Genomic DNA, 14706 nt, shown 5'->3' with positions numbered 1-14706 from the left:
AAAGCTAAATTGTCAAAACAGCCCAAAGCCTTTTGAAGCAACAAAACTCCTTAAACTCTTTTAGTCCAAATACATGAGCATTTTCAGACACTGAACAAAACAAGACTGTGTGGGAATGCACAGAGGGAAAGGCACTTGGCTTTGCTGGAGCAGTGGGCACATGACCACATGCATTTGCGTAGCACTTAGTATTGATATTGTTGTTGTTGGGGGGGGCAGGGAGTACTAATACTTTTTCATGAAAAAGAAATGAGACAGAGAGAAGACAGTATATTTTATTGGGGCCCTTAGAGGTCTAAGCAAGAAACAAACTCCAGGCAACTTTCTTTGCTTTCAAGGATTCCATCCCACGGGCTGTGGTATTTCTCCCTTAAAGCTGGTGGCAGCTAGACCTATTTCACACAAATCTGAATGAGCAATGAATAGTTGAAAGTCCAAACATTCATTAGAGGCTCCTGACTCAAAACCTACTGAAACATGATTTTTCATGTGTTCCACAAGCCCGTTTGTGGTATAGATCATCTGCTACTCAGTGCCATGGCCATAAAGAAAAAACATACTAAAACAAATTAAAACAAGAACATATGTACAACGGATTCCACTCTGCCAAAACAGGCAGTGCTAAGTTTTGTCACTTGCTTCAGCATCTCCCCACAGTACCTTACCCTCTTGTTCATAGCACTTGTACAGTTCTAGGTGGAGACTAGGAACCATCCTGATCTTTGGAAAAACAACAACTCAAGCAAACACCTCAGGCAGTTCCAGTTACCTAACTCTCCTCATGGCAGCAAGGGGCCTCCTAGCACCTCTGGGGGTGGCCAAGGCAGGGGTGAGGAAGGCAGGAAAAGCAAAGGACAGGTCTTTTGCCACGTGATGTGATATATCTAATAACATCTGAGCACCCTGGGAGTTGGACCTTGTGGCCTCTAAAGCTAGAGAGGGGCTGGGCACCTCTTCAAGGAGGTGTCCAATGGGTCACTACATTGCACAGCTACAAAGCCTGTTACAGCCACAAAAGCTGTTTAAAATTGGACACTTGGCAGTCCAACGCTGTCTGACTGTACCTCACTGAAGGACTGTGTGTGAAGTGTCTTGAAAATACAGAAGTGCTGAGTATGATTATTGCCATAAGTAATGAATACAACTAGAAATTCACAATGCTGAGCCGATTTCTAAGCCATCTGGTGCAGGTTTCTAGCAGTGCTCTCAGGGGAGAAGTGGGTGAACTCCACCTAAGCTCTTTGAAAGCCAGTGAAACTCCAGGCAAGCTGAGCTGCCTCAGCTCAGTACAACAGCTCAGTCAGCCAAACTCTTATCCAGGCAGGGATTAACCATGTAAGTGAAGGAAATTGTTTTAAGAGGAGGAAAGAGAAGGACAGAAATGGAGAAACAGTGAGCTGGTATTAAGTGTAACCTCTAAACAACAGGTGGAAAATATATCCAAACACCGAATATGCTTCAGACATAATAAATCTGAGTTAAAAGTCTGCCTTTCTGCCCTTAATACTGAAAACTCAGCCCCTGCTTCTGTTTTCTCTGTCATCTTTGACATGTGCACAGACACCTACCAAGTTGTGGCTCTTTCCCGAGTTCAATATACAGCATCTACATTAGCAAAAGAGACCTCTCGCTTGGCCCTGGCCCTCCCAAACACAAACAGCCCCAAATGATGGAAGGTCTTTACTGCTAAGGATTTGAATAAACCATTCTGGGATGTGTCTGCTAGGAAAGGGACATGGGGAGAGAACTGCACAGCTCTTTCTCCACTCACTGTAGCTGCACTGAAAATATTTTTTAAAGACCTGAAGTATGCATTTACTATGTTCACAGGACTCATGAATTTGGATAACAGAAGCAGCCCTATAGGAACATACAGATTACACACGCTAGCAATCATTCAAAGATCTTATTTATGCATTGTTAAATCCAAATTTCACTCTAAGACTGGTATGGGCCCATTATGAGAAAGATATATAAAATGACCTGATACAAAGTTTGAGACACAGGTCAAATAACGCAAAGAACCTAACAAGCTCCCTAGTGTTTTGCTCCCAAATTCTCAATGGCTGCTTAAAAATTTACCTTCACTGGGCTCATATCTCTGTGTATTTCCAAGGCAATTTGTACACCTTCAATTTATGTAGCACAAATTTGTCATTGATTGGCCCAAAAATTTACATAAAGAGAAAGCCTTACATACTTCTCAACAATTCAGGAACTCAGCAATCACTCAGTCAAGCATTTATCAGACTCAGCTGTTATAAATTGTGGCATTATCTAAAATTCATCTGTCTTCATTATACCCCGCTACAAAGGAAACAAGAAATCTAAGTGTACCCATCCAGCAAACAGCAGCTTGGTCCCACAAAAGGGAGAGATAATTTACTGCAAAATCAACAAAGGGGAAAAAAGCTGAGCAGAGAAGCTGGATTGCACGGATGGGGAGAGAGAGCCTTTCATTTCAAGACTGCTCATTAACATTATATAGAAAGCAGGGTCGCAGGATTTCAACACGTCTGTCTCTTCTGGGTCTCATAACTCAACAAGCAACACAGTTCCTAGTTAAATAGAGCTCTCATTTGTTTCTTTTTTAAATAAGAGGGCATGTACCCAGGGTTTGGAGGTGCTGTCAGGTAGTTAGTTGGTAAAGTAGCAGTTGTATAGATTCCAGGGAAAAATACACATAATCTTCCTTCTGGTTTATCACTGCATTCTCATTCCTATGCGCCTAGCAGGGAATCATGGCATAGACTGCAACACTGGGCACTGCACATGATATTACAGCAAAGGAAATGTGAAATAAAATCAGCAATCAAAGCTGTCTTATAAGTCTTGGTTTTCAGAGAGTTCATCCCACTACAGAAGCATGGAAAAATTGTGTTTTTTCCAGGGACTATGTTTTATTTATCTAAATAGTGCTGCATTGCAATAATACACTGTGGTGGTGAGCCCCAGAGATTGAAGAGCCCTTAGAGAGATGGATTTATAATACAGCCCTCCGCCCCCGGAGGATGAAAGAGTTGTGCAGCTCTGGGTTTCATCACTCTTTGTCCCCTCTGCTCAGGCTGTGGCCATGGGGGACCAGAGAGGAAGAGCTATTCTGAGGAGACAGTTTTGAGATTAAACGTCTCTATTTTGTCACACAGAAAGCTGTAGAGAGCGAATGAACTTGTCTTTCCCAAATCCCTGTGTGGGACCCACTTTTCAGAGGGGAACCTTGCTCTCAGCGCCCCAAACACAGGCTACAAAAGACAACCTGTAGGCACTGGGAACTACCACAAGCCAAGTGGCCAGTGTGGGCCTGTGCATCAGGTTCACCCCATGAGGTGCCTCCAGCCAACCCACCTCCTGGGGCACAAGGGACATGGACGTGTAAAATACAGCTGCATGCTGCTGTACACAGCTCAGTGCTTAGAGCTGCAAACTGCAGCTACTCCATCTATGTACTGGTCACATCCAGCTGTGGTCCTCTGCTGGTGAAACCCTGGGGGTCGCTGCAATGCATCAAACTGAGCCACCTTACATAAAGCAAAGGAAACCTTGTTCCCCATCATCCCTCTGAAACATGCACACAACTAAAATTATAGAGATTCATTGATATGTTTTACCCTAATTTGTGTCATAAGTGGAACAGGATCACAAAACATCTTTGCTTTGTCAGCCAGAGGGGAGCTAAGAAATGCAGGTCAAAAGGTGTGGTAATCAGAGGGATCAGGATGGTTTGAATTCTCACCCTCATCTTGGCTCCTTCTATCTCATTTCTGCAGATAGATCTGTGCTTCACACATTCATAAATTGGTGAAAATAATTTTTCCCCACAACACTGCAAAGTTGGGGTTATGCTTGTTCATGCACAATTTCAAACTACTCAGGGGACAGAGGACCCGTAAACTAAACCAGCCTCACAGCCCATCCCAAACCACTAAACTGTAAGCACAGGGACAAAAACACATCAAAAGCTGCAATGCCACAGAGCAATGCCTGGGGACTATCCTGAGGGTCTCAGCTGAAAAGTGACACTTGTTCATGGCTCCAGATGGGAAGCCAGCTGGGAGCCCTCACCAGGGAACCCTGCCCAAAAATCACAAAACAAAAAACCTTTGCACCTTCCAGAAAATTAGAGATAACCTGTCCTCCTGGCACATGTCTTATTCCACAATTAGCAGGCAGCAAGCACGAAAGGGTTAAGACGAACCTTGCACAAACTTTGCTGTGAGCTGAGCTCACAGCCTCCCTCCCTTCCCTCCTTGCCTGCTGCCAAGACGCAGCAGCACCCAAGCGCTACCCATCCTCTCCGCTCTGCTGCCTGCCGCTGCTGAGGGAGGGGACTCGCTGTTTCCATCCATGCAGTGAAGCTCATGAAGAGAAGGTTCCTTTGTCCCCTTCTCCAGCTGCCTGCGAAGGAAGGGCATCAGCAGTGATGTCCAGTTAGACTGTCAGTTGACATCTCAAGACCGGGAGTAAGAGCCATTCCTGCCAGCAAACCATGTGAATTCAGGAGCAGACGAGAAGAAAGTGCACTTGGCATGTCTGTTGCTGAAAAGACAATATCCTGACTCCAGCAATAAGACAGCAAATCTTTTCGGCTCAAATCCCACTACCTGGGAGGAGATGTTCCTAGATAAATCACCAGCAAGCTCATGGTCTGAACCAGCTGCTCTAGTGCCTAGTCCCAACACCCCTGCCTGCTCTGAAAGGTAACTATGCTTTATTCTGTTCTCTTCCTATGCACTGCCACAGCTGAGACACTGACATGCTATCTTGCACTTCAGCATGAGAACAAAAAATAGCGTCCACCACTGAAAGAAGACACACACACACACACACTCACCCCGCTTCTTCTTCCTCAGATCCTCCCTGGAGAAAATGCAAGCCATGGACAGAATTGATACTTTGATGCTTTGTTTACGTTTCTACAATAATGATTTTTTTTCTCTAAAGGTCACCTAGACAGAATACACCTGGTACTGTATGTGTTCAAAACCAAACCTTTCTGTGCTTGCCAGCCAGTTCAGTGCAGTTTAACAGCCCTGGAGAAGCTACACAAGTAATTGTGTGACTATTTTGTCCCACTTACCTCTTTGTAGTAGCTGGAGTATTGAGTGGAAAAGCAAAATAGAACTCAGAGAATTTACTTGCACTTTCAGAGATGCCTTGCTGGCAAGTGCAAGCAAGCACTTACACCAAATACGGGAGTAAAGTATGGGAAGCAAGTAGGCAAGATGAGACATTTACTGCAGCTGCAAGATCAATTTGTACTGTCTGTCTGCACTGTTTTGGGGAAAATCTTTCTCTCCGCTACTGTGTGACCTACAAAAGTGCAGAGTAGGGCCACGCAGTCTTCATAAAAACTCCCCAAACCTGAAGGTCCCCAAACCCTGATAGCTGCAGTGGGAGGATGGTAATTTTGGATCATGAATTTCCTGTCTCAGTGACACACTCTGAGAAAAAACCTTTCTGTTGTTTCGTATGAGCCTTCTATTTTCATTACTGATTTTTATTAAATGAAATATATTGGGTTTGGGTCTTTTTAATCTTTGGTTAAAAACAACCACTAACTGATAAAAAAAGAAGTGTCTACTTGGAATCAATCTGTACCCACTGAGCATCAGCGAACACTAATGGTGCTTGGCACCTTTCAGAAACAGGAGCATGGCCCAGCCAGAAGAGAATAACTAAACCTTGATCAACAACTTAGATCACAGGAATGTGGGCTCCAGTTATGCTGCTCTGCTCTGTAACAAACTTTTACTTACTATCTCTATCCATGGACTTGAGGGCTTCTCACGGTAACCAGTGAGGTTTTGCCTTTTGTAATCTGAGTCATACAAAGTTACAGTGCTGATCTGTTCTATACACAGTTTATTCAGAATCTTTGTGTAACACTTATTTTCACATGACCTCAGTCTCTACAGTCTTCAAGCCTCTGTTCCTTAACAGGGAGTATGCAAAGCTAAATCTACAAATACCCAAAAAGCTGTGCCCAATGAGGTAATTGGTAGATTGAAAAGCAAAAATCTTCGGGATTGCCTGGAGCTACTGAATTATTTCTGGCTCATTTCTGGAAAAGATGTAGTTAATTTCACAGCTTTCTGAGTAGTAAATTGCTCCAACAATTCTATAGTTGAGGGGAAAAAAAAAAAAAAAAGGCAAGCTGTGCCAACTCCCCAGTGCTAATACTTTTTCACTATTAATCTGCTCCTTTTATCAATAAATGCCCAGCTGAGCTTTGTTAATTCAATGTCTTGGTTTGTAGTTAATTATTGAACTTCAGGCTAATGTCCTTAGCATTCTGCAGTCTAATTTTATGAAGTATGTAAAACCATTAGGCTCTCTGCTTAAGGAGAGCAGCTCTGGCTTTTGCTCTCAGTAAGACAGCAGATGAGATGGGCAAAGTTATTGCTCTGTACTTCAACTCAAACAAGTGTCAGATTCCAGACTGATTACATTTCATTGTCAACTGAGAAATCACGTTGTTAAAACAGAGGTTTAATATGGCCAGTAACCTTCACACCCTCTATTTCCCACCTGCTGTGTAACATAAGAATATTCTTCATGGGGGGAGAATGTCCATTTATATGTTTGAAGTGTGAAAATCACAGTTATTGCCCTATAATTGAGAGCAAAAGTGCCTGGCTGTAACACAACCTTCACTTTCATGTCCTATGTTTTTGCATCAGCACCAAACCTGCTGCCAGAATAACTAGCTCCAAAGGGATTGTGTCAGCCCCTGGAAAAATACTGAGCAGGCCTTTTCTACCATGCTTGCCCATACCCTCCTGCACAAAGCAGAGTACAGAATCCACTACCCGCACAAGGACTGCAGAAGTCAAATTCCCCAGGCAATTTTTTCAATCAGCAATTTGGCCCAGCTTAGCCAGACTATTACTAAGCAGGACCCGGCCCAATAATCCCTAAACTGGATCACTGTTATCTCAAATGCTTTGATACTCAAGAAGGTATTGTAGGAGCTGGGAGGTAAAGTGTAGACAATCCCCAGCGTCTCTCCTCCAAAATCTCAGCACATCAGATGTTTCTCCATCACGCGAGCCAAAGTAGGTCTGTCTTGTCTGTAAAGCAAGCCTGAGTATCAGTGCTTTGATGACTCAGGCCTCCAGATTTCAACCACCCCTATCTGAAAAACAGCAAGGTGTTGTTCCTGTTGGTACGTGGCTGAGAACATAACCAAATGCTGCCAATAAACAAGCTAGATTTTACAATCTGAAGGCACATGAAAGTAAAAAATTTTTGCAGCAGTGCCTTTTAGGTGAAATCTTATCTAAAAGCATCAGAGCTGTTACAATTTTTACTTAACATTTCATTTTACTCTGACTACCATAGTATATTACCATATTAATATTACTCTATTTACATCTTATGTAGGTGTATTTGTAATGAACATCATCACTTTGTATCAGTGCTATCATTTTTGCTTCAGCTAAACCCAAAATTTTGGTCTTATCACAGCAGAACATGATGCTTTTGGGCGTACCATTTACAGTGAAATTTCAGCATTTATGTTTTCTGTTTCCAGCTGGAAGAATTGACAATGCTAAAACATTAAGGTGCCCCCCTTTTCTAGTAAGTTCTGCTCCCAGGAGGTGGTGAAGTGCCATATCCTGCGGCAGAGTTGCCCCAGTGGGACTGGCAGGGCTCTGGATGCCTGTCAGGCACACCCTACCTCAGAAACAGAGGGGCCTGATAAACAATCGATGAGACACATGGTGGAAGACAGTGCCTGGATTCATATCTTCCCTTCCTCCATGGCATCTAATTCCATAGACCGTGGGGCTTTCTCTTACCCATAAGTAAGCAGTGAGTGTTACCAGAGGAGGTCCTAACAATTAGATTTGCATGGGCTTTCTCTAAATACTCAGTGCTTCTAATCTCAAGGTGTCTCACAGGAGCATGACAAGTGTTTTCTTCTCTGTTCTAAAGATAGCACATATAGACTAGGCTATTTTGGTACCTGATTTCATTTTTTTATCCCTCTCTCCTTTTTTTCCTTTTAGAAAGCTGACTTTTTGGCTGTTCCTAATGAGAAACTCAAAACTCCATACTCTTTAAGCAAATATCAATAGCCCTGGATTAGGAGTGAAGAGATCCCCCAGCAGCCTGGCAAAGCAGAAAAAACCCATCCCCAGCTCATACAAGGATAAACCACCTGCTGTGGGAAAAGCTGGCAGAAAGCTCTGTTTGGAAAACAACACTTGCAAAGACCAAAGCAGTGCAAACATTTGCAGCTCAATTTGAGAGAAAGACCAAAGCTTTCCACCTGCCAAAGGAGGCGATCTACCAAAAGAAGGACCAAAGCATTTTCAGTACAAAATAAAAGGCAGTGTAAAACACAAGTTCAATGCTTGTCATTGTAATAGCAACTTGCAAAATGATTTGCAAAGGCCTGTCTCATGCAGTGTGCTTAACTGTGTGAACCAGCAGCCCTGAGACCAAGAGGATGGAGCATATTTATTGCTGAAGCCATCATGCCATCTGTCCTAAGTTTCCTCTCTTGACCTCCTTTGTGAGTCTGGTGAGGAAGACAGGAAATCTGAAGGTAAATAGGGAAAATGGACGAAAGCTGACAGAGAGCAATGACTGAGATTTATTTCAAATTCCGTGGAAACCTGACTGGCCGAGTCCACTTTCCAACCCTGGCTACAGAAGTAGACACAACAGCAGATAAATATTCCAGCCTCTATGTGTATGTGGGATTGTTCCTAACACTTCTGGCTATCCTCCTCATATTGCTTTTTTCCATGCTCTTGCGCCTCAAGCATGTTGTTTCCCCAATCACCACATCTCCAGAGGGCACTGAGAACACCCAGCAGTTCACTGATGTAGAAATGCACAGTAGGATTCCTACTACCTAGAGATGCCAAAGCAAAGAGGGCTCTGTGCTTGTGAAACACGTTTTGCTCAGCAAAATGGTGGTGGAAAGAATCTCTGCCTGCCTATTGAGCCCTACAACTTACCGCATAACCATCAACAGCAGCACTGAGTATCTGGAGAGTGTTGGGCAACTTTGACAGGCTGGCTGGGACCCACTGGCTGTTGACACTACAGGCAACGTGTACAACACTCTCAATAAAATTTATATTACAGAAACTTTCTGCTGTCAGGAAAGACTCATATCCCTCTAAAAGCCCTTGCAGAAAATGGTAAAAGCCACAATAATGACAGCCAAAAACGCAAAACAGACACATACCAGAATGTGTCCTGGAGCCTGTATTTACTGACCTATCTCTCTGCCCTTAAATTCCTTGCTTGTAAAAAGAGTTGAATCAACAAAGTTAAGTGGCATAAGCGGGAAGAGCCCACAGGGCACATACAGAAATTATCAGTGGTTTGGAAATTCTCAGGCATTTCTCCCATTCAAGAGGGAAAACCTTAAACTGCCTTTTTTCCACTTGAGTGACAGATTTACACAATAGAGTTTCAGAAGTGTATAAATGTTTCATCACCTGCTGGAACTATTGGTTTCTGACATTAAAAACCGTACAGTGAATAGTTGCATTCCAGACATCAGAAAGAGACAGAACTTTCAAAATAGGAAAGCAAATAAAGATAAAATTTAACAAAGGTTTTAAATAAAAGAAACCATCAGCAGGAAATGAGCAGCAGGGGAGAAAAAATGTTAAAAGACACTATAACTCTCTTCCTTTGTCCTCCATTCCATTAACTAAGCTGAATGAAAACATGTTCGTGCCTTTCAGCCTTCCCAGTATCACTCAGTCATTAAAATGCAGTGTGAAGTTTGGGAGTCAAATGGACATTGTTCTCCTAACAGACTCAGATTCATAATAACATTTCCTTTCATACCCATGTTGGGTTTTCTTTCTCAAAACCCAGACTAGTTCTTCCAAAGCTTTTTCATTTGTTTTCCTCCAAAGAAAGTTGAAGAAATGCCAGGGCCTGGCACTGCAATAATGAATCGCGTGAACAGCTTTGTATACAGACCAGTAGGGAACATGTGGATGGAAAGTAAACTCAGTGAGCACTAAAGGAAAGCCTGGGTTCAAATATCCTGGTGATCATTTGGAACAGTGAGGAAAAAATTTTTACTTAAATTTATGAAACAACAATCTGACCCAATCCTTTTACCTATGAGTGATGTACAGAGATAGACTTTGCTTCTGTGGATGGGAAAGATGGAATCAAATGTGGCCTATCACTTCTGGGAGAGCCACTGCCTCTTACAGAAAAACCTTGAGTGAGACTGTTTCAGCCTACATCTCTAATCGGCATGAATTTTACCCAGCGTATCTTCTTTATTACAGTCTAATTCTAGCTTAGCGATAAACACTCCAGGTGTTTTCCACATTTGTATACACTTTGCCAATTCTCTTCTCTCCAACAACTTGGAAAGTGTAAACTCCCCACACAAAACCAGCGTGAAAGTTAGAGAAGACACTGACTCCAAGAACTTGTGATAGTAACACGAAATTGTTTCTCCAATGCTTTCTGTACAGCAGGTTGTATATTTACCCTTAAAGGCCTGCATATGGGTGAGCTGTTTGGAATAGGAATATGGCTTTTACAGCTGATTGTTGTGAGGGGGAGCAAAATGATAAGTAATGTCCATACTGGATGCAGTTGGTCCATGGACAGGACTAGTGTTTTTCTCACCAATGTATTTAGTACGAAACTACTTTAAAATCACTTCCTTATATTGAATAGCACCTTTCATACTCCATTAACCCCCACATAAGCAGGTTTAATTTGTGAAATAGCATGGTGACTGTGTAAGGGAATACAGCAAACCATACACTCTCAGCAGTATCTTCCCATGCCACACTTGGCTGTGTTTACCTGGAAAAGAAGGCAGCAGGAGGGTTACCCTCAAGCTTTCTGCCATGGGGACAACACACAGATACCACCAGGCAGGATGGTGGCTTCGCAGCCCATCTAAAGATTGGCCTCTCAAGGAGTGCTACTCCCAGTACTGCACAAGAGCCCAAATTCTGTGTGATGATTTGGATATTAATCCAGCTAAGACAGACAGCTACTGAGTTAGTCAATGACATTTAAATTTAACAAAAATCTATGCAGATCAAGGTGGCTTGGTATGTGTCTTTCATTCAGCCTCATTCATTCATGAGGCAGACTAGCCCAGTCTCGACATCTGGCTTACCCTGTACAACCTCTCAATTTTCCTGATGTGCCATTTGAAAGCTACAACTTACTTAGACTGTAAATGTTCTAACATACTAAATCAGCAACTAACCACACTAGCCTTCCAGCACAACTATCTGTGAAAAAGCCTTATTTCCAAGATGCTGCAGGACAGATTCAAATGTTGACATAAAATACCAGACCTACTAACAGAAAATGACAGCATCAGAATCTGAGTTGAGACCCAAATTCTGATTCCTCTGATCTCAGCTGACAAGCCTCCCAGAGGTAGGTGTCAAAACTGTGCTTCTTTCTTTTGCACTAAAGATTGTTAATTCAGAAGAGTCTCACAACCCTTTAGAACTTATTCAGCAAATACTGTAAATAAGAGAGTAATCACTTTATATATTCTCACATTATATCTTTGGGAAGACTGCGTATTCTATATAATACTGCTAAGGAGGGCAGCCCCATCTTCTAACATAAAAATGCCAAGTTTTCCTTTCTAAAGCTTCATTTCACACAAAGGATCTGTCCCACTTGATACATCTACAGTCCCAGAGCACTTACAGTACCTCATTTATCTGTACAATGCCAGCAAATTTTAAAGTCTTTCCTGTTGAGAAATATAAAAATGCCTTTTCCTCCTTGTCATTCTCATTTCTGATGTCCAAGACCTGATGTCTCTGAGAAAAGAGACTGCTGGGATGCATTGACCTGTGCTTGTTGAGTGGGCTTTAGTGGACTTGGGCATTCTTTGGTTATAAGGAGAGTTATTGGAAATTTTGCATGGATTTGCTGGATCTTGGGGAACTGCAGGTGTCACATCCACACCCTTCCCCATCCAGCAGTCTGTTTCCCTCCCACTTGTCCATCTGTTATGAAAACTGTTTTTTTTTACAAAAATAAAGAAACATTCTACTATCAATGGTGAGTCAGTGACTGCTCTGTACTATTCCCATGGTGGATCTAAGATACTGGCTTATATGCAGAAACAGGCTCAAGTGCTGCCACTCATTTCAAATTAATTGCTGGCCTCAGGGGACATCTGTGTAAGAAGACCCCCTACCAGTCTGTGTAAGTATCACTTGAACCAGGACAGTTTGCCCCCATCTTTGACATTGGAAAAAAATATGACTATTTAGTAAATTCATCACCTCCTCCGCTCCCTGCCTGCAGAGGAAGACAGCCACCTGTTTGTCGTTCTGAAGGAGCAGCAAAATAACTATGCATTGCCGTTGTTCCCTGTAGGTGGGACTGTGAGGTCAGAGTAAGCCTACAGTTATCAGAACACCACCATCGCTCCCAAATCTCCCAGGGTATTTAGTCTAGGAGATGCCAGGACCTGAGTATAGTGTAACTCCCCAAACCATATATATATTCTACAGGATTTCGGCTTGAGTAATCTCATCCACGATTTCCAGCCACATCCATGAATTTTCTGCATTAACAAACCCTTAAGCATTGAGCAGAAAAGGTTGGTATGTAGAATATATTCCCTCTCTGTGTCAGAATATATAAAAATAAACTTTTATTTTCATATCCTCACAGGGCTGCAGAGGAGAACATAATTTTGCAAACAGCATAATAACTCAGCAGAGGATCAACCTTGAGCTCCCCAAAGGACCTTTTTCAATTTTACTTGGAAAAGAAACAAAAAATGTTTGAAACCCAAAACTTATGTGAAGTCACGCATCCCGTTAACTGTCAGCATTAATGAAACCTTATTTGTATGCCTTGCCTTCACTAGGAAAAGAAGTATGTCCTTACCCTGCAGTCACTAATGTGGTAACTACTCATGAGGTAACATCCTAGTGCAGATAGAGAGCTATAGCTTCAAAGCAGGTAAGCGTAACAGGAAAGATGCAGACAACTCCTCCTGCTACTTACCCTCTGCTGACAGTAAATGCTACAAGTCAATCTACTTGCTACAGATCAGGTAGCAAGTTAGGCGGGATTGTGGAATGATTTTTTTTTTTTCAAAGAAGATATGTTTTTGTGCTGTGTCTATACTTCAGCTTAATTCTGGTATGGGCAGAAGGTTTGTTCACAGTCCTGTTTATTCATGTGCCCTGCAAAAAAAATATGCAGTCTTACAACAACATGCATAACTAAAAATTCAGATGCAGATATATCTGAAAAGGGGGGAAATCCCAAATGATATTTTCTTGGTACATGAGCTGTCAACTCAGTGGTTGCAATATTGATAGAAAAATAAACCTAGCGATGGCAAAGTCTGCCTGATATATGCAGTAGGTTTAAAAAAAGACTGCAGGAAATGTTAAGTAAAAAGCATCCAAATACATAATTCTCTAAAGAAATGCTAAAGCTACAAGATTTAAGACTACATCCTTGCTAACTGGGAAAACCATTATTTTCAGTTACCGTTCCTGACACAGATTTCACATTTGTTCACAAAAACGAACTGCATGTTATGCATTCCATCTACCAGAAGCCTAAACCTATGAAGCCCCTCTGAGATCTTCACCATCCTCAGACTTTTACAGAAGGTTGTGAAGTTCCAGCACACTTAAGAGCAGTCTTCAATTCCTGATGTTCATTCTGTGGGCACAGATATCAAAACAAAGCCTAAAATATCACAATGATAAGTTGGTTCCTTGCACACTTGCTTTCTAGAACGCGGTGTATGAAAATTTCTTCCTCAGTCCTTTCGTAAGAGTTGAAGTATCATCTAGGACAGTTGATGTTATGTGTGAAAAATAATCCTAAACTGAATTTTAATTTTGATGGACTGGATTTTTCAGAGGTGCTCTACAATTTCTTCATATGAATGCAAAAAGAAGTTGTCCAGCTGTAAGCAATGCTAAGTTGTGAAAGTCAATCTGGATACAAGGGGGAAAGGCCTGTCCAATTCATATGTAATTAATAAATAACCCACTCCCTGTACTCCCACCTGAATTTCATGTCTATGTAAACTTGTCAACTGGGAAACAAATGATGAATAATTCAGAAGAGCTTCCCCTCCCTTCCTCCTCCTCTAGATTTATTAACCCATTTTCAAAGTATAATTTGATCAAGCTAATCAAGCCACAGACTTCCTAAACCGACTCTCTCTGCATTAATTCTGTCTTCATGGTCATAGTCCTGCTCTTACAGTCCCATTTAATAGCAGTCGATTAAGATACAACAACAGGCACCTGCAAGTCAAATGAGAGCTCAGCAACATTCTTTGATACTTGAAATCTGTCCTCTGCAAGCAAGAAATTGATCTATTTGATCTGGGCTGCTGTCCTAAAACCAGTTCCTCTTTAAGTCCTGAAACACTTGCACAATAGCTACTGGCTGACGTTTAGTCATGTAAGTTTATGAAAAAATACATACCTACCAGCAATACTGAAGGATCAAGTAGCACTTACCTGGGATACTTCTATGTATCCCACACATGCCAGCAAGCATTAGGCAGACAAGCTCTTCCTCAAAATGCGGGGGAGATTCAGAAGCAAACTGGGCTTGAGCTACCCTTTGCACTGTGTGGGCAAGCTTGTGCTGAATTGGGGCACTCTTCACAGGACAACACAGACCCATGAACTGGATCTGAGTGTATCACAGGCTTTGGCATCCTCCAGCACCTTT

The 14706-nt window shown here is 42.2% G+C and overlaps 1 protein-coding gene across 1 annotated transcript; it reads left to right on the top strand.

Moving 5' to 3' along the window:
• The first annotated feature begins 4270 nt into the window (after positions 1-4270).
• SERTM2 (serine rich and transmembrane domain containing 2) lies at positions 4271-12194 on the top strand. The gene is made up of 2 exons (XM_027787960.2): positions 4271-4697; positions 8013-12194. Exon 2 carries the CDS (start codon positions 8592-8594, stop codon positions 8868-8870), a length of 279 nt encoding a protein of 92 aa, XP_027643761.1. The 5' UTR covers positions 4271-4697; positions 8013-8591; the 3' UTR covers positions 8871-12194.
• The last annotated feature ends 2512 nt before the right edge of the window (positions 12195-14706 follow it).

Source organism: Falco peregrinus, chromosome 13 (assembly GCF_023634155.1).
Source record: "Falco peregrinus isolate bFalPer1 chromosome 13, bFalPer1.pri, whole genome shotgun sequence".
Taxonomy (NCBI): Eukaryota; Metazoa; Chordata; class Aves; order Falconiformes; family Falconidae; genus Falco; species Falco peregrinus.
Note: the sequence above shows the minus strand (reverse complement) of the source record. Positions and strands in the feature narration are given on the sequence as shown.

Excerpts from the sequence above, each read along its gene's own strand:
- SERTM2 (XM_027787960.2), top strand. The coding sequence starts at position 8,592 with ATGACTGAGATTTATTTCAAATTCCGTGGAAACCTGACTGGCCGAGTC.